This window comes from Leptinotarsa decemlineata, unplaced genomic scaffold (assembly GCF_025532065.1).
Source record: "Leptinotarsa decemlineata unplaced genomic scaffold, Ldec_3_MD MMD2_tig00026361_RagTag_RagTag, whole genome shotgun sequence".
Taxonomy (NCBI): domain Eukaryota; kingdom Metazoa; phylum Arthropoda; class Insecta; order Coleoptera; family Chrysomelidae; genus Leptinotarsa; species Leptinotarsa decemlineata.
Window position 1 is genome coordinate 5,183,603 of NW_027412704.1, and position 27,865 is coordinate 5,211,467.

Genomic DNA, 27,865 nt, shown 5'->3' on the forward strand with positions numbered 1-27,865 from the left:
AACTCATTACCGGATCTACTATAACAAATGCCCATATCTTATACAAATCTATAACCAACGACAAAATGAACATGACACAGTTCAGAGAGGAGATAACCAGAGGTCTGCTCGAAAAAGAGGTGCAACTTCAAGAAAATATTCCAGTTGAAGAGGAAACGCGATGTGCACTAAAAAAAGACTCAATAAGAAGGAGATGCTGTGTTTGTTATGAAAATATGTCAGTAGAACATGGAAGAGAGCACGCTATGAAAAAGTGTAAGCAAAGTCCCTATAAATGTGAAGGATGCCAAAAATTTTTTTGTGTTGAATGTTTTTTTTTGAAACATAAATTTGTAAAACAATAGAATTATTTTTATATATTTCAATATTTTGTACTGTTTTTCCAGCATACAAATTTTTTTGTAAATGTGTCAAATAGTTTTAATAAAAAAATAAAGTGGTTCCTGTTTCATTGATACCTCAATTTCAACAAGTCCCATGTGACTAACTTTTACATAAAAATATGGGCTAAATTGAATAAGGTAGTCCTCAGGCCACGCTGAATGCATTTTCTTATGATTTATATAGTGGTCGTGAAGTATATTTAACTCGCAGAACGTAAAGTCGATTGTGTAGTTGGAGTTGTATTTACCTCACGAAACTTGGTGACTAAACACACCGTGAGTTATATATAACTCACATGGCGTTCAATGTGTTAATGCTTTGAGCTTATTTAAAAAATATTTTCAACTTTTTAGAACGATGTTTTTTAAAAGCGTTTTTTTCAGGCTGTTAAACTATATTCATTTTCATTTCTTTATTACGTATACTATAAAGGCGTGTTTCTTAGCCTTTTCAAACTATATTTATTTCATCTAAACGTTGGGATCAATCAGCCGTATATTGTTTAGAAAAATGACCATTGATATTTTCCGATTCCGGAGAGGGAGCCTGAAAATCAGCTACCAACCGCAGAGCAGGAGCCTCGCAAAGAAGGGTTACAAATAAGGAAGCAGGCGTGCGTGTTAATGAAAAAAATACTTTTTTCAAATGAAGAAATACACGTGAAGTGAGTTCGAATTATATCAAGAAGATTACGTATAGCGCCATCTGCCCGCGACTAGATCAAGCAATAATGTCGATATATCTAGGATGTTACGAATAGCGCCATCTACCCGCAAATAGATCAAGCAATAATGTCGATAATTCTGTCAAATACGGATCCCAAGCTTGAGAGTTACAAACAAACAAACATACATACATAAAGGTGAAGCTAATAAAAACGTGTTAGCAAAAAAGAGTAGTAACAGATTCTGTTGTAAAATCGCCTCTTCAAATATTAAAATGGCATCATCCTCCACTACATCCTCCACAATTCAATTGGGGGACGGTAGCTTGTTGGGTTGAAGTGGGTAGGTCGCTTCACTCACTCAGTCCACCACTGTGTGTACCGGTGGTTCAAACCTCAAGGTCGGGCGATCGATTTTCACTTCCAATCATCCAACCCGTTGTAAGTAAGAACTCGTTAGTCTTTAGCTTGCTGAAGTTTAGACTTTTCAGAGTTGTCGTTCGTAGGCGGCGGCAGCTGGTTAACGGAAAAACACAGTGAAAAGCAGAAACAAGAGTTTCTAGAGGTTCATTTCAAGTGAGAGGTAATGAAACAACTCCTTGACAATTTCATTGAGGTGATATCAGAATCAGATGTCGCCTCCCTACTTACGAGTCTTGAACGAGCTATGGATTAAAGAGGTCTGACCTTTAAACGTGCGATGCCCAGCACGAATATTATAATATCACCTGTATTCGATTTTAACTTTTAATAAGAGTCCATTTTGATGAACTTTTTTTTTCAGATGTCCTAATATGGGTCAGCCCTGTATGCTGGTTCGCGTGGCTGCTATTCTTCTTGTGACTCGAGAAACTGTGGCCCTTTCTGATATGTGAGTATTTCACGAAAATTACTTCGTCCGGAGTTAATCCACTTTTCTTCTCGGTTCTCTTTCGTCCACGTCTCCCGCTTATGTTGTAATTCAATGCGACTAGACACACGTGATTTACTGCATTTCAGAGTTCAAGAAACTGCTTGAAACTTTTTGTGAATCGATTGAAGAGTTGTAGAAAGTAGAAGGGAAAGTAGCAACCCAACCTAACTGAATTCCAACTACATATTGAATTGACCAGAATTTAAAATTTGTGGATCATGTTGAACAACTCACTAGAAAAGTCTCCTCTGGCTGTTATGCGGTTAGAGTGATTTATACAGAATTAGAGTTCAGCACTGCAAATATGGCGTACTATGCACTCATAGATTCTCACTTACGATACGGAATACCGTTTTGGGGAGCATGCAGTTCAACTGCATTCAAAAGTTTACTAATTTTACAGTATGTACGGTATATACGGTATATATGAAACCTTAAACCAAGAAACTCCTGTAGAACCTTCTTCAAAAAACATAATATTTTAACGGTAACTGCATTATTTAAACTGCAATCTGTGTGTTTAATAAATAAGCATATATTAAATTTTGCTGCATCCTCTTCCCATTTTAACACCCGAAACAGCAGACACACTCTAAAATTCACTCTATCAACTAAAAACATCACCATTAAGTTAATTTCCGGAAATGTTTTCTCTCTCATGAATATTTCTAGAAAATTTTCCTCGTCTGCGTTTCGGTAAATTTTCAAAATATTAATGAGCTCGAAAAAATTTCCTCTAGTGGTATTACTAGTGGAAATTTCGGCTGCGAAAGCCTTAACCAATTCATCATGACGTGGTATATTTGAAAGAGAAAAGTTTGGAACTCAATCTTTTGAAATAAATAGAAATCAATAGATTGGGGAATTCAGAATATTCATTGGACCAAATAGAATTGAATGCACAGCCTTCATTGAATATGTTCTGATGTTGAAATTGATAATGATTCACATGTATATTCAAATGCATACATAACTTCAACGAATTAAACCTAAATTGCCCTTCAGACTTATGATTCATGACTCATCAACACCGTTATGATAGTTTTTTCCAACTATCAAGTTGCTAAAAATCAGTTTTCTAAATTCTCCTTCAGCTCCTAGGCTATGATATCCAGTTAGCAATATCAACTGAGATTCGCTCACGCTAAAATATATAAATCGAAGTGATTGCTTCGTTTCGAACCGTCGGCAAGTTTGACAAATCAAATCTGTCACATGCCACTCTTTCGTACACCAGAGAATTGGAGCATAGCTTTCAAATTCTCATCACGTATTTTTCGTTTTCATTCGTGCTGACATGTCCTCTGGCTGCTGCAGCGATGTAGATGTAGTGGTGATATTGCGGATAACGAAAACAATAGTCTGTCGGAATGAAGCCGTGTTCATGAAGTCTTGCGGAGAAAAAAATTGAAATAAGAACAACAGAACTTGTTGTATTCACATTTTTTGGTGGTTGATCAACTCGTGTGATGTTTCCTAATGGTATTTTTGAGCAATGAAAATAAATGTATCAAAATTTCATTCAGCGATTATACATTGATATGTTGTCGTTTCGAAAAATGGACAGACAAAAAGATCTATTAAAGTAATATATAAGGAACACTTAGCATACTTAAAATATGGAAGACCTGAAAAATCAGCAGTCGCCCATCATATTTTGCAACAAAACCATTCCATAGACTTCAGTTCATTAAGATAAGTTAGACAAGTTAACAACAACAGACAACTAGATGCCTATGAGAGTGTAGAAATAAGTAAACATAATAATATTGTGAATAACGATGACGGACCAATACCAAATAGCCATACTATATAGCTTGTTAAAATAATATTATTAGATTTACTGACTATTGCATAAGAACACATTGTTAAAATAAATTTAGGAAAGTAGATAGGCAATATTGTGAAATTAACTTTTATATAGCTTGGAAATGGTATTGTATATATATATATATATATATATATATATATATATATATATATATATATATATATATATATATATATATAGTCGTAAATCGAGATTTTTATTAGCGATTTTTTTATTGGAAAAATCACTCGACCAATGGATTCAGAGTGCCTCTAAACAGGTGTGACCGAAATTTCATGACCGAAATATTCATTATTAACAAAGTTATGACAACTCAAAATTCGAAAACTCACACAGCTAACAGTTACAATAAATACCCTATATCAACAGATATAGCCACGAGAATATTTTTTTCATGATTTCAACAATAAAGTGCCGCCAAATGAAAAAAAAAACGAATAGAGTAAAAATTTTTAATGTAAATAACGGAATTACATTCAAGTTTTCACGAAAATTAACTAAAACTAAGGCCTAATATTTCAATTTGAATCTTAGTTGCCATGGAAACGATATTACAGTTTGACACTTGTGAAAGATTTAAGTGTACTATTGTCAACAATATTCACCTTACAGTTCTTCGAATTATTTTGTGTTATGGCTGCAAGATTGAGCGTAAGAGAGAAAATTGAAATTGTACGCCTTTTGGGAGATGATGTTAGAAGTGCTAGAGAGGTTTGTAGAGTATTTAATGAGAGACATCCAGATCGTCCTCGTATTAGCTGCGGTATGGTAAATAAAATAAATAATATATTCAATGAAACTGGTGCAGTATCAAAAATGATGTTAAAAAGTAATCCTGTACAAAGACGAAACAGGAATGACAGGAATGATCAAATCATTTTAGATTTTTTCGGAAATAATCCTAATGCCAGTATAAGGAATGCCACTTTAGATTTGAATATTCCACGAGAAACTATTCGGAGATGTCTCAAGGCGAAGAATATGAAACCTTTCAAGCCAAAATTTTTACACACACTTCAAGAAGGCGACGAAGCAAGACGCCTAGAAATTGTTTATGGGCCCCAGGGGAATATTTAAACAATAGAAATTTCCTAAAAAATATTTTATATACCGACGAAGCCACTTTCACTACAAATGGAGTAGTGTCATCACAGAATTATCGCTATTGGGCAGCGGATAATCCTTACTGGGTAATAAACTGTAAAAGCCAGTATTTCAAAAAAATCAACGTCTGGTGTGGGATATTGAACGAACGAATTATTGGTACTTTCTTTTTTGAGGAAAACATTAATGCGCAGAGGTTTCTAGAATTTTTAAACACAGAGTTTTGGAATGCTATTCACGAACTGCCAATCAATGAACGATCAAATTCAATTGTCCAGTTAGATGGGTGTTCAGTTCGTTATGCCAGAGCTGTGGGGCAATGGCTTAACGAACATTTTTCAAACCGATGGATAGGCCGTGGTGGTCCGTTTATAGAGTGGCCACCGATCTCCAGACCTCACAGTTTTAGACTTTTTTCTCTGGGGACTTCTCACACAAAAGGTTTACAAAAACCGTTCAAGAGATAGAAATGAACTTTGTGCAAGGATTCGACAGGTATGTGCAGATATTACCCCTCCAGAACTAAGGAACGTAATCAGAAACATTAGTTTCTGATTACGTTCTGAAATATGAGTTAGAATTAATTGTTGCACTGAATCGAAACCTTCAATAATTAGTTATTAGTTACGTTTATTAAAATTTTTTGCTTCATTGTTAGTTGAATTGTGTGAATGTAATTCCGTTATTTTCATTAAAAATATTTATGCTATTTGTTTTTTCATCTGGCGGCACTTTATTGTTGAAATCATAAAAAAAATTATATATTGTGACTGTTAGCTGTGTGAGTTTTCGAATTTTTGAGTTGTCATAACTTTGTTAATAATGAATATTTTTTCATGAAATTTTGGTCACACCTATTTAGAGGCACTCTGAATCCAGTAGCGTAGTGATTTTTTCAATAAAAAAATCTCTTATAATGAAAGTTGGTTCTGAAATCTAAGACTCGTTCATGAAATTGTGTGTTTTAGCAAACTTCACCAATGTCTACCTGATTTACAATCGTTTGAAATTTGTCTTATAATGGAGCTTGCATTTTGAATGTGTCTCAATGTATATAACTAGGAAAAAGGCCCCAGTATGGAACCCTGGGGTGTGTAATGCTTTTCTGGTTATTCAACTCAAAGTTGTTCAACATCGCGCATCAGAATATGTTTGGAGAATATGACTGGAAGAAATTTGAGACGATTTTCCGTATTATAAAAAAAACTTTCTCCTTTCACAGTTACTCCAAATAACACCAAAATTCATTCTGTTGCAGCTTCGAAGAGGGAAAGTCCGACAAAGAAATCTTGGATAATCTCCTGAAGGCCACTCGTTATGACAAGAGACTCCTGCCTCCGGTCAGAGGTCAGTATAAACACCAATTTCTTGCCTACCACACTCACATACACTAAAATGCATGCTGCGGAAGGAATTTTACTATTTCCGAGATTAAATGTTGATCCGCTTTATTTGTTGAGGACTGTTTGAGAGCGTTTCCTCCGGAATAACAGGGGTTTTCATGGTTTATTTGATTTCCATGTTAGGTTTGAATATGAAACACTGTTTGGACAGGGAACGTTTGATTATACAGTGTCTTTCGAGTGAGAGAAAATTCTAGAAAATCTTTCATGAAAGGATTTTGCAAACGTCGATATTCATGTGTGGATTACCATTCAGGCATAAATTTCTCATATTTTCGTCCTTCTTATAATCATTTTCTGTCAACTCCAAATTGAATGATATCAAAGTACTTCTTACGATACCTCAATTGGTAGATTTTTTTGTGTTGAATATAACAAAAAAATCCAATGTCTGATGGAAGATCAAAATGAGTACACTAGCTCCTTGTGAGTTGATGTTATCACCAGGTAATCATGGTTTGTCATGATAATAATCGCAATAATCAACGTTAATCAACAGAAAACAGTTGAAGTTCGAGCTGTACTGAGTTGAATTTCGAAACAGTGAACAGCCACAGTCCGTCGCGTATTTCTCATCTGTATAGTCGAAGTAATTGATATAGTAATCTTAAAGGTGTCGGCGAAGTCAAAGGCCAAAAAAACCAATACAAAGGAATCATGCCGCAACGAATTAGTCCACGTGGACTGAAGAATTGGCGGTTCGTATTGGATAATTTTTACTAACCGAGTTTTATGATTGTACTGATAGTGTTAACGAGTGTGAAAACAACGCAGACTTTTTCATGTGTAGTTATTCCAATAGCGCTGGTGAACAATGCGAAAAAGAGATACCAGTGAATAAGATTCGGATGCATTTGAATATTGAAACACAGAAAGTATGTTTCAATGAACAATGTAATGTATATAAGAATCTACATATCAAGTTTGGTTTCGAAGGATTTAAACTATTACAAGCAACTATTACAATAGATTTGACCGAAGTTCCTTTCTCAACTGTACGTAAAATAGTTAAAAACTAACATTGAGAAACGCAAGACGCGCTTTGATGCGGGATTACCAAAACCTTCAGATGTTCATCTAATAAAATCATTGAAAAAACAATATACGACTGTTACAAAAGCAATGAGATTCCTACAATTGAAATCATAAGAAAGAAATTGAATACTTCCGGCCATAACGTGAGCTGCTGCGATAAAACTCTTCGGAATTGGATAGAGAAACTAGGATTTAGATTTAAAATAATAAACAAACGTCAAGCAGTTATGGAATGCAGAAGAATAGTGGAATTACGTAACAAATACTCAGAACAAATAACTAAATATAGACAAGCACAACGGCAAATTTTCTATTTGGACGAAACTTGGTATGACACTCACGACACAGTTACGAAAGGGTGGACTGATGGTTCGAGAATGTGTACGCCTAACATTCCTGCAAACAAAGGATCGCGACTAATCATTGCGAATTGCAAAGGAAGTAAAGGAAGGGTTCCGAATTCTTTGAAATTATGTGGTCAAAAACTTGAGGATTGCAATGTTAACTATCATAAGAACATGGTAGCTAATATTTTCGAGGAACGGTTTGAGAAGACATCGTTCCCAAATTTGGATGCGAATAGTGTGATAGTTCTTGACAACGCTTCCTATCATTCGCGACAGCTCATCAAAGTTCCGAATAAAAATTCGAGGAAAGATGAAATACAAAGTTTTTCAATGGATAATAATTTGTATTTTGAAGATAACCATACCAAAAACCAACTACTTGAAGTTTTACAGACAAAAACATTTGAAAAAGTGTATTCCCTTGAGAGTATTGCTGAAAAGAATGGACACACCATATTGACACTTCCCCCCTATTTTTGTGTTTTCAATCCCATCGAGTTGATTTGGGGAAAATTGAAACAAAGCATCAGGCGAAAAAATAATTTTCCAAAATTTGATAACAAGTTGATAGAGCTATTTAAAGAAGAAGTATCTAATATTACCGAAGAAGACTGGCAGAAAAGGATCAAAAAAGTACTTTTAGTTGAAAAAGACTATATGGAGATTGGATACCTCTATATCAATGGTGGAAATAAATTCATTATTGATTCAAATGACGACAGTGATAGTGAAACGGAGAATATGGAGAAGGAATTATCAGAAGCTTTTCAAGAAAGTAAATGAAGTGTTTTCGAAGCGATCGATTGAATATATATGTGAGTAAGTAGTTAGGTTAGGTCACAAGTGAGTGACCAGCCGATGTCCTGGAATCCAGATGTAATGACGAGACAAGTGTGTCGTCGTCAGCAAAGCAATATATTGGATTCTTAGTTTTTCCAATAAGTCGTAATTATTATCGTAAATTGTAGGTAATGAAATTGGCCAACGGTAAAGATTGTATTCGCTAGTTTCAGGTAGTTGAAAACTACATCAGAATAATCCATCTGATCGAACCATAGATCATGGTGATGTTTTTGGAATACAAAATGCTCCAATCTCAAAGTAGTTTATCAAATCTTGCTTGAGAAAGCCAATGTATAGCAAAACGCGTATCGCGGTTCTGCGAAAAACAAAGTAAATTTCATTTCATTTCAAGCGATTCAATGAGACAAAGAACATCCATTGTTTCAACGATTCAATCAATTCAACGAATTTATCGCTCATAATTTTTCCACTCATTCATATCAACACAAAAAAGCAGCACATTAGATAATTTACCGAAAACTAGAAAATAATTCGGAAAGTCCTAGGTAGCAGTCATCACACCACTGTCCTTAGCAATCAACGGTATAGATCAGAAAATAATATAATCTTCGGACGTAGTATTCCCATTACTCTGATCTTAGGCCCATTAGTATTTTACCCTCCCTATCTAAAACGCTTGAGCTGATTCTCAAAGATCAGATGATTGAATTCATCACTTCTTACAATATCATAACTAGCGTTCAGTCTGGGTTTCGTTCTCAACATAGCACGACTTCCGCACTCCTCTCCATAACGGATGATATTTTCAAAGCAACCTCTGAAAATTATGTTACATGTCTAGTTTTATTGGACTTTAGTAAAGCTTTTGATACCTTAGACCGCAGTCTTTTATGTAATAAACTTAGTCACTTTGGTTTGGATAAATGTGCCGTAGATCTTATTGAAAGCTTTCTGGAACACCGAACTCAGTGTATCAGCCTTGATCACTTGAAATCTGCAGTTCTGAACACCAAATTTGGAGTTCCACAAGGCTCCATTCTTGGACCTCTCTTATTGTACATCTATATCTCAGATTTCTACAAATGTATTGAATTTTGCAATATCCATCACTACGCTGATGACACTCAAATTTACTTATCTTTTCCGGAAGGCAACCTGGAAGCACAAGAACTGATAAATAGAGATCTCAATTCACTGTATAACGTATCGTGCGCACATAACTTGAAATTGAATGCTAAAAAATCATCATATATGTTATTTGGACCCAAATCTGAAAGGAGCCTTATTTCCAACCTCATCAAGATCCACATAAATGATGTTGCCTTGCCTTTCACTTCTGAATGCAAAAACTTGGGTTTGTGGATTGACTCCGATTTGAGATTTTCTAAACATATCAGTCATCTTTGTAAATCGTCTTATAACATTCTCAGACAAATTTTTCCCAATAGAAACATTCTTTCTACACAACTCAAACTTAAGCTTTGCGAAACTTTAATTTTCTCTAAATTATCTTATTGCGATTGCATATATGGACCTGCACTTACTCAATACGACTCTCTTCGCCTCCAAAGAATTCAAAACTCTTGTTCGAGATTTTCCTTCGGTATACGTAAATTTGATCACATCAGTAGTAGGTTTGATGACTCCGGACGGTTAAGACTTGAAAAACTACGCACTCTACACATCCTCACAAATACACATAGATTACTATTAACAAATAAACCTGATTATTTATATAATAGACTTGTTAGTTTTTTCCAGACTAACAACTATTATACTCGAAATGGATCTGTCTTGGTCATTCCCAAACACAACTCGGCACTTTTTACTCGAAGTTTCTCCTATATTTCCGCTAAACTGTATAATAAGTTGCCCAGTGACTTCAGACTTTACACGATAATGACATTTAAAAAACGCTTGAAACTTCTGCTTAAATCCTGGTAATTCGTGCTCTGTATGTCGATTTTTGCAAAACCCTTATTATTATTCATTTCAATCAAGCTTTCATTATTATGTTTATTGTTGTATTGGTTGATTTATCTTCTATTCTATACTTGTTATTATTATAGTTTTTATTGTATATTTTTGTAAGGTTGATTTGAAAAACAGCTTATGCTGATAATCCGCCTGTTCATCTAATTTATTTTTGATGAATAAAGTCGATTTATTATTATTATTATTATCTTCACTCAGGTTAAGCTACATCCAACGATTTTATCACTTTTTAATCTTATCAATACAGCAAATTGCTGAGGAGAGTGGTGTGACGACTACTACCTAGAACCTTCCGAATCAGCCTTTACTTTTTAGTACATTACCTGCATCATTATTTTCTTTTTTTTTTCAATAAAACCGTTTAACATATTTATTTACTTATTTTTATACCACTTGTATTCATAACTAACGTTACTGCAGTTATGTCCTTCAAAGACATTTTCATACGAAGACAATATCCGTTTGAAAATGCCCTTATAAACTGAAACCGCAGAAACATTAGTTATAAATACAAGTGGTATAAAAACATGGAAAGTTATATTTCTCACTTTTCATAATCCATGTCAATTCACCGGTAGCCACCGTCCAACCCGTGTTAGGAATCACACGTCAAAAGGTAAGACCTCGTTAGACCTTAGCTTGTACAAGTTTCAACTTTTGACAGTTGTAAGGGGCGATAGCTAGTTGATGAAACACATATTTTACCATATTTTCAATTCGTTGAAAAAATAATATGGTGACACATTTACATATCAAAACAGTTGGCATTGGAATCTTAAGAAAAATATCAATTGAGGTATTGTCAGTGGTATTTTCCATTTCAATTTTTGAAAATATCGTCGAGAATTCTATAGAACGTATTCCTTACTTTTGGGGAAGATTTGATATATACAGAGCGTCCGTTTCAAAATTTCCCGCCCTCAATATTGATTTCTAGAAGATGAAAAATCGAAAAGGCGCGTTCGTTTCATTTTCAAGGAAAAAAAATCAAGGAATATTTTCGATCCTTGCAGCTCAACCCTTTATAGGAGGTAGATCTGTTACTTTCAGAATCTTTAAAGGAGTGGGGAGACAAATGACATATTTCACACATTCTTTTTTCAGTGTTAGGTACTTTATTGCATTAGTTTTTCTGAAGTGACACAAGTAGTCATACAGGGTGAGTCAACAAGATTCCCTCGGTCCATTGCTATCAGAGGAAACAATTATTCAAACTGCTCAATTTTTTTCGCAGTCATATCGGTTATATTTTTCAAACGGAACACCCAGTGTATGAATACGTCATTCGATTCCATATTATTTTAGCTCCCTAAGGAATTTTTGTTTTCAAATTTCTATTTGTATTAGAGGTATACTATATAATAAACTGATATTGTTGTAACCAAAAAAAAATGTATTTTTATACGTTCATTACTCAAAATTGTTTTTCGAATAATAAAACTAATCGCTAGTACATTAGCATTTTTCATACCATCTAGTGATAGTTGTCAGCCGATTTCAATGGTAATAAACGCGTAAAAAACCTAAATGATATTTATACAGCTTTCTTCTTTAAAAACCCAGTTATCCATGACTCGGAATTAATCAATAACACCATGTGTTGAAGTTTCTTTCGCGTGTGGATTGAATCATTTTCATTATGAATTATGTATTGGAAGATATGATGCAAATGGTCTATGCTTTGGGGTCTATGCATCTAGTATTTACGAAGACAAGTTCCCCGAAAGAAGACAACTAGATGGAAGGGCATTTCAGGTTCTGAAAACAAGATTTGAAAGAATATAGTCAATGAAGTCATTTCTAATCTCAATAGAGGTGAAAAAACGTGTTCTATTCGACTTGTCACGAGCTTTCGACACTGTTGATCACGATTTACTTTTGAGCAAGCTGTTTTGTCAAAGAATTCGTGACTCATCTCTGGATTGGTTGAGATCTCATCTGGATTGCAGAACGCAAACTGTGAGGGTTAAACTGGAGGCTTGGGACATTCCACTCTAGAACCTGTGTCGTTCCCACCGGTATTCCCCAGGGTAGCGTCCTAGGACCTATTCTTTTTCTTTTATTCGTAAATGACCTCAACAACCATTCTAACCATTATTTCACTATATGTATCCAACTGTGTTGTTTATGTCAAAACTCATCTCGACAAATTTGAATCAAGAGATATTATTCGGCTCGCCACAGGATATACGTTAAAATCTAACTATAATTTTATTGTTTATTGTTCCCCACCATAAATTGACGAAAGCAGCAATATATATATATACATATATATATATATATATATATATATATATATATATATATATATATATATATATATATATATATATATATATATATATATATATATATATATATGTATATATATATATTTGATTGATGCAACTAATTTTCCTTCATTTTGAGTATTTCAATAATAAATTCTACAAAAAGGATTTGAAGCTTTATATATTCTATTAATTATCTGCGAGCGCTTTCGACAGTTGGTAGTACTGTCATCATCTGGCACTCCTCAAACTGAACAGTTTGAGGAGTGCCAGATAATGTTTGTTTCCGAAAGTTGAGATTCCAGAAACTATCATAGTGCTGTTGACTAACTATTCCTAAAAAAATCCATTTAATTGCTGCAGACATGCGGCTGATGAATTAAAAATTATTGTCTTCAAAATAGGTTTTTCTGGAATAACTTGGAATGCCGCAATGGAAATTCGAAAACAAAAATTCCTTAGAGAGCTAAAAAAATTGAAATCAAATGATGTATTCATATACTGGGTGTTCCATTCAAAAAAATTCAACTTTGGTTGGCCACCCAGTATTTTAAAAGATGGTATTAATCGATATGACTGCGTAAAAAATATTTATCAAATCTAAAAATTATTGTTGACTCACCCTGTACATTTATGAGCCTAAATACAAATTCGTATTTAGAGTCCTTATATCAACGACATGTTCTGAAACATAACTTCATTTTCTATGCTCGTTAGTGATGATTTCAATTGGTAAATAAACTGCAGAGATTCCATTTTTATGGTTATCTATAGATGTAAAATGTTTCAATGTTCCATTTACTTCACTAAACAATTGCTGTTGCAGATGCAGACTTCTGCTGTGGTTTACAAACTCCTGATGATGGAAAATTTGATAGTCAAAATCGACCAAGAATAAAACAGCGTGGTCCGTTTGCAATATACTTTCCCGTCTGTATTGAATGTTAGCAATGTCATTCCTCATCACCTTCAGTTCATACGTACAAGGTGTTACCAGAAGTTAATTATTGTTAAAGAAGATACAAGATGAATTTTCGATAGTTCATTTCAGGTAATTTGGTAACATCTTGTTCCAGTAGGTGCAGACAATTTAGGAAATTCATAAAAATGACGTTGGAGAAGAAAATACTATAGTTATTTCAGATAAAAATAGTGGTACCAGACGGTTAACCATCATCTGAATTATTTTTCAATGTTGAAAAAATTGTGTTATGATCAACCTATGAAATTTCCTTAATGCATATTTTCATGACGATGAGTTAGAAAGTCACAAGTCGATAGAAAACTCACCATACATGAAAAAGATGTAAGAACCCATATGGATTATATTCTCTCGATACATGATTTTAACCTGTGGTAGAAGTCCATTATATCTCACAGTGGAGTGGAGTGGAGTGCGAATAATAAAAACTCATAGTCGTCTCCCCAATTTATTATCACCCTCAGATGTTAGAATGGTAAAACCATCAATCAGTACATGTTTGAAACATATATAGGTTTATCTTCAGCCACTTATTTGAAATTCTATAATGAAAAAAGACCAACATAACAATAGTTAATACAATGAAGTATAAAATACTTACATGAAGAAGAACGTACCTATTTCAGAATGGAGAAAAGAAAATTGTCATATGTTAACAGTTACAATGGCATATTTATTATAATGGAAATTTTTTTTTTTAGATTAGTAAACGATGAAAGTTTATAAAATCAATCTATAAAAGGCTAAGAGCCTTTATACCCACTCACCAACATCAAAAAATGGTTCAATTCGGATATCTTTCATTATAATTAATTTTCCCAATCTCGAAAAATTTTTGAAGAATGGAATCTCCAGAAAATTTTGTATCTTGAAGTGGTAAATCTCCAAAACTGTTATAAATATCCACTTATTCAACTCTCTGTAGAATTGTATCTAACTTTCCCATCATTTCCTAAGTCTGCGCCTATTTTATTTGTTACCCTTTAGATGTTCCTTTCCTTTGTGAGAGTCACGAAAATCTCAAGGAATCTGCTAATTGCAGATCCCAAGTAGTTGAAGTTATGCGGGAGAATGTGAGCTTTGTTCCTTTACTCGGTAAAATTTCAGTACAGTTATATTTGCATGCCATTAGCGGGGAAAATCACGTCTTTGTGTCGTCCAAGTTGAAAAGTGGGTACACAGAAAAGAAAAATGAGTGCCCATTTTCCAGGATGAAATAATGACAACACTCATAAGAAGAAGTTGATCCATCCCAAGGTTATATGACTGAAACTATATTTAATTCCATATTCATTCATTTATTTATTTATTCATATATGATATTGAGTGATTTTTTTACTGCTATCTTTTTGGCTACACTGTTTTTGACAGATCACGCGCGAATCGTGTCTTGTTTCATTGTCAAACTTGTTCAGTTTGGTCTATAATCTAACCATGAATCAACTAACGAATGAACAACGCTTGCAAATCATTGAATTTCATTATCAAAATTCATGCTCGGTGAAGAAAGTGTATCGTGCACTTCTTCCAATTTATGCGCAGTTTCGTCGGCCTACTGAGGGAGCTATTCGGAAGCTTGTGAGTGAATTTCAAACACAGTTTACATCATTGGATATTAAACCACCAAACTCATACGTAGAGTGAGGATCGAAAAAAAATTGCGGCTTAATCCGCCAGTGTTCGTGATGACCGTGAAATGTCGATTCGCCGCCGTTCCCAGCAATTGGGCCTCTGTTACTCCACTACGGAAAATTTTGGGAAAAGATTCGTGTATAAAACCTCATAAGATACAGCTGGTGCAAGAATTCAAACCACATGACCTTCCACAACGTCTAACATTTTGTGAAGGAGCACAATTATATTGATCGTTCTGTCGATTCCAATAAATATTTCATGTGTTGCTTTGAAAATCAAATCCTATACCTCTTAAAAAATTACCCGTTACATCCAACAGACTGAGGTCCATCATAAGAAATATACATCAATAGAAGAGGTAACTATATCTGAATAAATGGAACTATGAGTGAAAAATTTGATATTCAGTTAGGAACTAACTAAATTGATTCAGGGTGGAAAAAAATAAATCTATAGAGTATTTAGTGACATTTCGGCACGTTTGATCTGGACCTATATCGAGGGACATTAAAATTGAATTGAGACAATAGGGTTGGTGAGTTTATAGCACCATTAACCAGTTCATAGATGAAAATGAGATCTGCAATTTCTCGTGACGTTTCATGGAATCAAATACGAACTTCCACAAGCATTCTCTCTAGTTTTCAGTTTCAATTTTCTTCATCAGTTCCAGAAATGTAAAACAATATAACCACCACACCAAAAACTAACGACATTATCATTACGAGTATCATCCAATACAAACGTACATTCAACTTGTTGTGTTTTTAGAGAAACAATAAGTCAAAATTCTGAGTCGTTTTATATCAATCATCGAAATACTTTCATTCTATCAATCACACAAAAATGTTTGCAGAGAGCAAGGTTATACAAAGACCTTGGTGAACCCAAGATTGAATATGTTCTGTTCATGAAGAACAGAATTTGGTACCCGGAGTGTGAAATCGAAGTGTGAAATCATAATTGTTTTAATTTTCATGTAAGATCTAGAAGGCGCTGCGTACGCTGTTATTATTTATTTCAAATTACCCTAACTTTTTTGACAGTAAACTTTTGGTACTTTTCATGAAAAACCCAATTTCTACACTTTTCGAGAAAAACAACGCTGGAGGTAATTATTTTCGGAATATTCAGTTTTCTATATCGATGCTTATCACTTAGCTCCTGGAGTGCTAAGTTGAGTTGCTGAGAACATTACAAAAACTATGTATGTGTTGGATTTTGTTCCAGTTATTGTCAATTATCATCAAGAATCGCGGAAAAATTCAAAGAATTATGTGCAAGTTATTCTCATATACACCCAGAGAACTCAATAGTCTGAAAACGGAGATTTACAGCGAAACCGAGCTCATGCAGCCTCTAAAAGGCGCTTCTAAATAAATTTATATCCCTGATATCTTACGAAATATGAAATACGAAATGAAGTTTTCTGGCATATTCAGTTTGATAATAAAAGAAAAATATGTGCATATCTTCGTGATGACTAGAATATAAAACAGAATAGATGAGAGAAGTTTAAAAAATATTTTTGAGGAATATCAATTGACCTACGGAGCAATCGACTACTTTTCTCTTGAGAACTAGCCAACTAGCTGAAAGGAATCTGGATCTAAATTTTCGCAAAAAATTCGATATTTTATTGAATATGTTATGAAAATTCACCAAATAAACTTTTATTGTACGATTTTTTTTCGAACTATCTCTGAACTTGTTTCTCGGAAGTGACCATTGACACTTTTTTTTCGAATACTCTTACCATCAACGCTGGTGTTCCCATATTTCCTTCAACTGTGTTTCTATGATGCATCAATCACCTGTAAAGAAATTAACTTCAAACGTTCAAGCCAGTCTTGAATATACCTACAAAGTAGGTTGAATGGACTGACGCCTTTCAGAAAACAACTACTCCCCTGGCTGATACCACGAAGGGCGTTGGATTGCAGGAATCTTCACAGAAAATTTCTTGAATATGCAATTAGCAATACAGCTGAAAGAGTCGACCCTCAATTTCGGAACGGGCACACTAATGAGACCGGTTTCGGGCTCATTAGCCACTCGTCAGTGCAAGATAGTGGCTATCATCGACCTAAAGTCAATGATATTCCATAATTGAAAATCGGAATTCTTTCAGAGTATTTCATTCCTCTTCCTAAGTTGGAATAACAAAAATGAAGGAAATTGCTCAACTGAACAGCATTTGTCCCATCGATTATAAACTATCTCAATGAAGACCTGATGCTAGAAATACAATTCCTTTGGTTGTGTTTATAGTTAGGGACGTAATTTCAAACTTCTCACCTCCTTATCCAAGAGTTTGCAACAAATACGAATATCAAAACTTTCCCTGCGACAATTTGGATGAGTTTTTCATACTGAATGGAACTGAATGGAAATCAGGTTTGTCAAAATCAGTTGTAAGTATGCAAATACTAATGCTCAGACGAGTTTCTTCGTGCATGGTGTCAGGGGAGGACCCCTGTGTTTTATTATCAGACAACGGTTGATACCAGAAGACTGTACTACTCTGTATTCACTATCATTCTCTTCTGGATACAGCCTTGAAAATTAGTCTGATTTCTGTTAAAGTATTGGTACTTGGGATCATTTTCATTGATGAAGGTTTCATACACATAGGAGCACCTGATCTCGTATCAGAAAGCTGGCAATAGGCCAAATAATCTGTATATCACAAAATATATGTATTATCATATTGGTCATGTAATTGTGAATTCGGATTAACGAACGTCTTATTATTATATTATATTATAATACCTCGGAACTGGTCCATAGGTGATCTACTTAATTGATTTCAGCATTGTTCTGCTGCTGGATGATTGAAAAACATCTGCAAGATTAACTCCTGTGAGGTATCTTGCGTAAATATCAAGCATGGTATTAGCTAGGGAAGTTTTTTTCCAGCAAGCATTCTCCAGAACCTACTGTGTAGGTATGATGGAAGAGATTTCATTTCCAAATATTTATCTTATTTATAAAATTCACCTGCCACAGTGTTAGCCCCATACTCCTCGAAAACGGCTTGACAGATTTTCGTGAAATTTCATATGTATATTCGGTAGGTCTGAGAATAGGTTTCAATCTATTTTGCACCCCAAACATTCATTTCATTTCTTGGACAAAATTTTTGTTTTCATTTTTTTATGATGTAGCATTGAAAAATACATAAATATGATCCCCAATTTTCACATTTCTACCATAAACCCCTTCTTATCAGTCTCACACAATACGCCTTCTCTCACTGCCTACATGGTTTTCGGTCACTATTATTGTTTATCCATCGAGAGTAGATACAGTTTACGATGCCACCGAAACTGTGAATTATCTGATAGAGTTTTTGAACTCATTGTATTTGCCAGGCATGCCACCACATAATTTACAACTGGAGGTTGGATCGCTCCGTAATTTAAATCCACCACGGCTATGCAACGGCTCACGATTGATCATTGCAATATTAATGAAAAACGTTGCCTAAGCCAGCAAGTTTCTAGGTGAAATATCACGAGTCCCTATTATACCAATAGATATGCCAATTCATTCTGAACGTGTGCAATTTCCAATTACATTGGCATTTGCAATGACTAATAATGAGTTTCAAGGCCAAAAAATGTCTGTTTGTGGCTTGGATTTGGGCACACCATGTTTTTACATGGACAATTATACGTGACTTGCTCTCGAGTGGACAAACCATCTAGTTCGTTTGTGTTAGCCAAACATGGACTAACGAAAAATATTGTACACACTGTAGCATCAAGGAATTAATATCCTCTGTACATTCTTTAAAATTATTTTAACTGTTATTCTCACTTATTGAATAAATTAATACACAATAGAGTAGCTTATGCTTTTCTGCTATTTACATACGCCTAGCGTAAATGCATTACCGAACTGTTATGACAGAAGTTTGTTTACACTTACAAAACATATAAATATGATCTATGCGTTCTAGATTCTTGTTTGTTATCCTCTACATCGAAAGCATTTGTGAGTATCATTACTATGTCAAAATTCGAGTACTCAATAAGTGTTTTTTTCTCAAAGTCAAACCTAAAAAATATTCTCAGCTGCAACTTTCAAGATTGACTTCTTTACAAAAAATAGTTGATGTCCAACGCACTTTTAATTACTGATTGAAAAACTAAAGAGCTCAGTTACTGATGACACAATACAGCAAAGTAAAATATCAATCAAAATAACCGTATTGCGTAATTTGTACTGCAGTTGATTGAAATCTTGCGGAATAGAATGATGATTTTGATTGAATTGTTGTCATACCAGGTTATTAAAACTAAATGAAATTTCCATTCCACAACATTTCTGTTGGTGAATTCATACAAAACATTCAAATCAATTATTTATATTCTGGCATATGCCACACGATGAATTCGATAATTGAACTGTCAAGTAATAGAAACTGAAATTGAAAATATTTGTTATTGGTATTTGTGAAATATGTTTTGATTGATGAGCCTATCGAGTGAGGAGTTGAACTCTCTTGAAATACTTTGTATAGCAGACGCATGTTTGAGCATAATCAAAGCTTGGGAACGTCTCAAAGGATATTCGGGGGAATTTTTTATCCAAAATGTAATCAAGAATCACTTTCCATTGAGAAACATGAGGTTTAACTTTTAATAAACCACTCAGAAAAATGTTTCTACTCAGATTAGAAAATTTTTCAATTTCCGTTATGTTCTATAATTTCATTATTGATTTTGTGTTTCATTATTACCTGATGTTAACCTTATCGTGCACAAGAATTCACAAGATACTCTCTAGAGAGCCTACTGCAAAAATTGGGTCGCTTAAACGACCCGATGGGACATCAACGACCTCTAGTGAAGAAACGTTAGAACTTTTTAAAGAACACCACTTTCCTGGAAACCTGACTCTTTATAACAACAGACCTCCCAACTTCGAGGACGCTTAACGCCCAAAAAGAACGATTGGAAGGTCGTCAAGAACGTTATCACAGCACCGGCAGTTGAATGCGCTATCAAGTTGTTTCAACACCTGAAGATCTCCTGGAGAGGATGGTATATTTCCAGCTCTTCTTTAAAACGGACTGGAAATAATTTCACCTATTTCTATAAAATTATATAGAGCTAGTCTGGCGTGGAACTATATATCACCCAGTTAGTCGGCAGTAATCGGTACGAACAATCAGCCTTACATCCTTCCTGTTGAAAGGACTTGAGAGGATACTGGACAGACATATCAGGAGGGTGGCAGTACATGCTTCCCTCCTGAATAACCACCAGTATGCTTATCAAACTGGCAAATCGACAGATTCAGCGTCAAACAACCTTCTAGAGGAAGTTTCCCAATCCCTTGACAACGAGGAGATTGCGCTTGCTATATTTCTCGATATCGAAGGAGCATTTGACAAGGGCGAGAAAAGGTATGGAATCGACCATAACCGGTTGGATCTATGCCATGTTGGTAAACAGAACTGCAACTACGACTATTCAAGGCGAGGCCATTAGGTTCAGGGTCACCAGGGGATGCCCCCAAGGTGTGGTACTAGCTCCCCTTCTGTGGTCGCTCCTGATGGATAGTCTGCTTGATGCCCTCGACAGAAGGAAAGATCTGCAAGCTTATGCAGATGACCTTTTTATCTTGGCAATGTCCACGCCGGGAAGGGTAGCTTGTAATATCTTGCAAAGCACGATAGACGTTGTTCACAGTTGCTGCCTGAGGGAGCAGATGTCTGTCAACCTCAGCAAAACTGTGATAATCCCCTTCACCAGGACGAGAAAATTGGACGATCCAACGCCACTTCCCCTCAATGGTGAGGTCATTCCAGTCGGAACGGAGGTGAAATATTTTGGGACCTCTCAGGTCCCAAACAAATCCAATGGATTTGTTTGGGACCTAAACCCTACTCGGGGTGAGTGGCGGGGGAACCACTGTCTCTCTCTTACGGGTGTTGGACAAGCCCCCGGTGCAGACCACACGGCACTCACCCAGTAAAGTTATCGGTCAACCACCCAATCCCGCACCTGCGGGTAACAGGCGTTGGCCGGTTTCAAGCTAGATGTGTGGGAGAGGTGTCTCGCAAGAGCCCTCGGTGGTTACTCATCCAACGCTGGAAAGGTAGCTTTCCTAACATGAGTGCCCTTCGGGGTAACGTAAGGGTATGCGGTGCAGACCACACGGCGTACACACAAAAGTTGTTGACGAACCGCCGTATCCCGCACTTATACGGGTAATGGGCGCGACGTCTTCGACATAAGATGTGTGGTAGAGGATGCTCGAAAGTGTCCTCGACGGTTACTCATCAAACGTTGGAAAGGGAACTTTCCTAACATGAGTTCTAGGGGGGAGGTGAGTGCCCGCTCGCGGCTGGAGGCCGAGCCTCATCTCCAACTGGCGTTGGCCTCTCAGGGGCAGCTGCTCCACTAGCGGGTAAAGGGATACAGGGTTGCGATAATCCATTCATGGGTGCATTGCAGCCCCTTATTGAGGCACTGGACGGCTCATGCTGTTCCGTGATCCTCGCCTGCTTCTATACGGATCCAAGCGTTCGAGGTGTCGGGGCTCGCGGTCCTTCCAACGGGCACTAGTATCCGAGTCTTGGAGGGCACCAAGGCAGACGTTCGAGGTGTCGCACCCCGGATGGACGGAGTTACTGGTATCCGAGCTTAGGATCCCGACCTGTCACTTCTGGGACAATATTCCCAACTGAGTTGGCAAGGTTGGCGGGGGCAGGTGTGCGACGCGAGCACTCTCTGGCGAAAGACGAGCTTAGTTATCTTGTACGAACGTTCGGTCGAACGCTGCCGATGGTCCTGTCTCTTGGTTAGCCACACCAAGTAGATGTAAGGAGGCAACTCCGGATTCGGCATAGCGGGAGGAAGCCGTGCGAAATACTGTTGGTGTGGGCGAGGGGCGGTATCCGCAAAGATTTCCGGAAAATCCACCCCACCATGCCCGATCGCATCCAACGCCAGGGTACGACTGGGGGCCTAACCGGCCCCCCAGACCCCCGGTGCGGTCGTAACTATGTTTGGAGTCCCAAACAAATCCATGACGACCCAGGCGAAGCTCTCTGGCTTACAGAGACAGGATTGTCTGGCTATCAGTGATGCCATCAGAACCACACCGTCAGCGGCCATGGAAATCCTTCTAGATCTACTCTAGATCTACTCTATTTCTAGAGAGAGACGAGATGGACTGCTTATAGACTTGTTCACATTGCCAATTGCACAAATCAGTTCAATGCAGAATGTTGACACTGGAAGTCATAGCATTTTGGAAATGACCTCTGACTGTATACCTCCAACTGACAAGCGGCGTTGAAAGCTCTTGGCTCCTAACGAGCAACGTATAAATTAGTAGTAAATTGCCAAAAACGATTCTCCTCGAGAGAAAGACCCAAAAGATTGTTTCTGGTCTGGGTTCCTGGCCATACAGGCCTTGAAGGCAATGAGGCTGCTGATTCCCTTGCAAAAGAGGCTTTGCCAAACAAATATTGAACACCTGGATGGCAAGAAGATTCATGGACTTCTGGCAGAATTTTCCAGGATTGGCTCACTCCAAGGCGTTTATTTACCCTTCGAAGCTTGATACCGAACAGTTGTTGGACTACAGTAGGGATGAACTACGATGTCTAAAGGCTTTCTTGAAGGTCACTGTCCTTTGAATTATCACATGCAGAGACTCGGACTGTCGGAAGACAGTGTGTGTGTGTGGGTGGCCTTTATTTGGAAAATGATGAAACAGCAGAGCATACTTTGTGGGGATCGAATCAGGTTTTAAAAGGGTTTGGCAGAGCCATTCTATCACCTAAAACACCACTCACCATACAAACTAATCGGCTCCGTTAAAAGCTGGGTTTATTTGGTCGAGTGTGATCCACAATAAACCCTTGCGGGTTGAGGTGGAGGGTCGAATAGACCCACCCACTTTGGACATAATCCAACCTAACCTTATCTTGAGAAATTATCAAGATCGTATTGACTTTTCAGTCACAAATGAATGTGATTTATGAAAAAACAAGTTATGGCATTTAGACTACATAACATTACTTTCTTCGAAAATTACAAAATTATAAAAATAACTTCAAAAACAGCAGTGGAATCAGTTCAACTACAATCATTTTCAACGCACATAAAAATTGTTGATATCAAAGTTTGTGAAATAACAGAAATAACAGTTATGTTTCATCAAACTTTACTTTCATTTGAAGTTCGTTTTCCATCTATGATTGATAAAAAATGTAATTTTCAAACGCAACAACAGTGTTGAAATAATGATGATTATTTCAGTTCAGTCTCAACTCACGTTGTACATTGTTTCCGAATGCAATAACGATTACACTGCCTTCAGAAGCATTCCGGGAACGTCCTGCATAACTTCAATTACAATTATGTCGTGTGCAAATTTCCTCTTTATGTTGTCTTTTCCTTTAATTGTATGGCATGTCTTTGTTGGTGAATGAAATTTGAAATTTGATAGGAAAGATAAGTATGCATTGCAGTTGTTACAAAAAACAACGATTCTTTCAAATTATTTTTGTGAATGTGTATGTATTTCTGTGTCCTTTGAATACTAATCACACGTTGTCAACACAAATGCAGATAATTCAACACTATTCACGTAAAAGTATCAGAAATTGACGTTTCTCCAAGTTTTTGAATGAAAGTGCATTAAAGTGAACTCAAATCAGAAAATACTGACTGAATACTTGTGAAATTTCACGTGATCCGAAAACAAAACATCAAGTCTAATGAAACGTCCAAAAAAGCCCTATAAAAATATTTGAGCTTCTTGTTGATGTTACTGTTCATTTGAATTTTAAAGTCGATACTTCTTTTTTTGTATGCCAAATAATATGTTCTTTTTAGTGTAAAAGATGACTTGTTCATTTTGTGGTAATTCATGATCACTTCAATGAAATGAATGAAATCACTTTTTTGTAATTTCCACCAGTTATTTTACTTTTACGACCGGTTTCGGGTTTCATCCTATTATCAAGTATAAAAACTAAGTAATATATTTGAAATTCACGAGGTTATATAGGGAGTTTGTAGTTAAGCTGGATAGGGGGGTATTTAAATGAACAGGGATGCCAACTATGAAATTCGACATTGTAAATAATAGAAATCGCACGGCTTGTCAAACTTATAAATTCAAGATTGTCCAGTCATTTTAGGTCGATTTGGGCCTGTGTTTCGGAAAGTTGACACAACCAGCTGTAAATTTGTATTAACTTTTTATTATCGCATCATAAAAGTATTCTCAAAATTCACATATGATTCGACGGCCGCAACTTCAAAAATTGGGGGTCAAAAGTCAAAAAAACTGACTTTTTGCACGTTTTTTGCCTATTTCTCGTTTCCAATGGGTTTTATTCTAATTGTATTCATTATCAATATTGTAGAGAATTAAATTCTCTACAACTTTTGTATCAAATATTTTTTCATACGTTGAATCGTTTTTGAGATAGAGGGCAGCGCGAGCGCAGATTGAATACTATTTGAAATCAACTGGTTGTCCCAATCGAAACCAGCTCATTTGAGGTTTATAAATCATTACTTAATAAATAATTATGAACAATTCTCATTTTTATTAACAAATACAACAACACTAAACAGGCCAGACATGATGCGGATGTTCTCATTATTGAGCCAGCTTTTGAAGAATCTAAACGTCAAAGAACAGCAATTATAGTCGGTGGAGATATTGATTTACTTATGTGAAAAGAGGGTTGGAGATTATATGGATCGCTAGAGAACACCAGCGTTAATGGTACACATACGATAGAAGGTCGCCTGTTGGTATTTGTTTTCGATAGATGGCTCAAGATGTTAAAGCCTTCCAAATATTCAAGGTTGTGGTGGTTAAGGCTTTTTCCATGATTTTAGAGATCACTGATAGCAAAGCGACTGATCTATAGTTATTTGGAAGATTTACTTATCCTTTTTCAGAATAGCTTGAACGTGTGCAATCTGCCCATCAATCAATCAATCAATCAATCATTTTTATTGAATCAGTTTTCATTTACAATCACATTAGGCAAACATAAAATTACTAAGCTAGAATCAAATTATGATTATGATTCATGGAGAAACTCATCCGCAGAGTAGTATGCTTTCTGCAATAGAAAAACCTTGAGCTGCCTTTTGAAGACATTGATTTTTAATCCCACAGCACATGGGGTGATTCTTCGATACTGTCAATCTACTATAAGGCTGATAAAGTTGAAGGTTATTTCTGGTGAAATGTTCATGGATTTGCTCATTTCTAGATATATATATATATATATATATATATATATATATATATATATATATATATATATATATATATATATATATATATATCGGAGTTTGGTAGATATACAAACTAGGCACGTGGACGGTGTGCGGACATCATGGTATACTGAAGTCATCTGAAAGGTATAGGGTTTCTGAAACACGGCTTGACATAAGAAACCATTACTCATTTGCTGTAGATGTATATTGCATGTTCAATCTCAGCCAATTTTCATCGGTAAAATGCAGTCTTACCAGTGCTTAGATACTTTTACGGTATCACGAGATAATGCTGTTGCCTTTTGAGATACTGAATCTTTCGTGGAAACGACAAGTGGTAAATCCACAAATATCCATTCCCTATCCTCAGGCTTGATGAAGTAATGCTTCTCTACGCTTAAAATTCAGAGTCACACACAAATTCAGCGCCATAATACTTGTTATTCCTAGGCCATGTACTCTTCTCAAGCAAGATTCTTGGATACAATGGTCTTTTACCTCAATATAAGGCAGGATATTTCAGTAAGAGATGCGTTTCTAGCTAGCGATTTACCGGCGACAAAGTCACGAGATTTGAACCTTGTCTTCCTTCAGCTGGCCTCGCACCATCGTCCAAGCATTGATCTCATTTACCTAAAGTTCGAATTCAAATGCTTAGTTTTATGACTTCCAGATTCTTTGCGCTCTCTTCAACGTCAGCTGTCATTATGTTTCTCATCATTGGTGCCAGACCTGGATAAATCTGAGTATGAAATAATTATCAGGTCTACTCATGCGTTCACAATCTACTAAAGTTTACCCTATGCATTAGTTACAGAAAAACATCCATTCTACCCTACCATTGTAAACACTTCAATTTAAGCTGAAAATAATTCATATTCAACCTTAAATTACATACCGCATAATCAACTCCCACACACACACATGACCACATGATAATTATTTGCACGATAAATGTTGCATACCTGCATGACTGCATATTTAAATGGCATGTCTAGAAACGGTATTTGCCTTTGCGCTGAAGGGCGTTGTTGATCTTTTCCAAGATTACTCACGCCGCCTGATAACAGAGGCACCATTTGCAGAAATGGCGAAACGGGGACGTTCCTATCAGTGTTTTATTTCGGCTGCGATTCACTCTGTAATCGAATTGATACAGAATGACCCATGAGTAAAGGCACGTACACTGTAGCAGTATTTTTAGATCTTAAACATGCGTTTGAAACAGTCAATCGTGAAATATTAATTGAAAAATTTTAAAAAATATGGCATTGAAGGAAAAGTACTTGATTGGATCAGTGATTACCTCACAGGAACGAAGCAGGTAAACAAAAGTAATTAGTTTGTCTCAACAGCAATAAGCGTAGTCCACGGGGTTCCACAGAGAAGTATTTTAGGGCCATTGCTATTCCTAATTTACATAAATGATATCAGCAAATGTGATGAATGTGGTTATGAAAATTATTTTGCTGATGATGGCCTAGTATCCGTTAGTGATAAAGATAAAAGTTATTCAAAAAATGAATGAAGCATTGAATAATATTGCTTCATATTTAAAAACTGATAAATTGGAGCTAAATGTCAACAAAACAAAGGCTAAAATACTTACTACACCGTTTAAGTACGGAAAATTAGATTCAAATCAAATTGAAATCAAAATAGAAAATGACAAAATTGAGCTCATTACTGAATTCAAATATCTAGGATTCATGTTAGATAAGCATCTATCAATGAATAACCATTTCAATTGCATACAGAAGTGTCCCAACACTTAACTATGCAATCATGGATAACTGTATATAAGACCATTATACAACCACATTTCGGATATTTTCCCACTCTTCTATACACAAGTGATTCAAATAAAATGAGAATACTCCATAAACTACAGAATCGCGCATGAGGATTATTTTGAGATGTGACAGAAGTACCCATATATCTTTAATGTTAAATTCTCTAGAATGGTTATCTATAGAAAGTAGGCTCACATATTTAACGATAATTTATATTTACAAAATGTTGCATAACCTTCTTCCTTCATATTTTGACAAATTTATCATTTTTAGTAATCAAATCCGTCAGTATAATATTAGAATAAAGAATAATTTGTATGTAAGTAATCAAACAAAATCGTTCAAAACTAAAACATTAATTTTTAAAGGATTTATTAAGTGTAACAGTCTAGCTGGAAATGTAAAGTCTTCTAACAGTCTTATTATGTCCA

General features: G+C 35.8%; 1 protein-coding gene across 19 annotated transcripts in view; it reads left to right on the top strand.

Annotated features, from left to right (window-relative positions):
• Window positions 1-27,865, top strand: part of pHCl-1 (pH-sensitive chloride channel 1) — a 212,294-nt gene that overhangs the window by 108,499 nt on the left and 75,930 nt on the right. For all 19 annotated transcript variants that reach the window (XR_012467962.1, XM_074184953.1, XM_023164538.2 and 16 more), the window contains 2 exons: window positions 1,833-1,919; window positions 6,155-6,243. Coding sequence is in view for 18 of the 19 variants with exons in the window: in XM_074184953.1 (XP_074041054.1) it covers window positions 1,843-1,919; window positions 6,155-6,243 (166 nt within the window). In the remaining variant the exon portion in view is untranslated. The remainder of the gene's footprint in view (window positions 1-1,832; window positions 1,920-6,154; window positions 6,244-27,865) is intronic.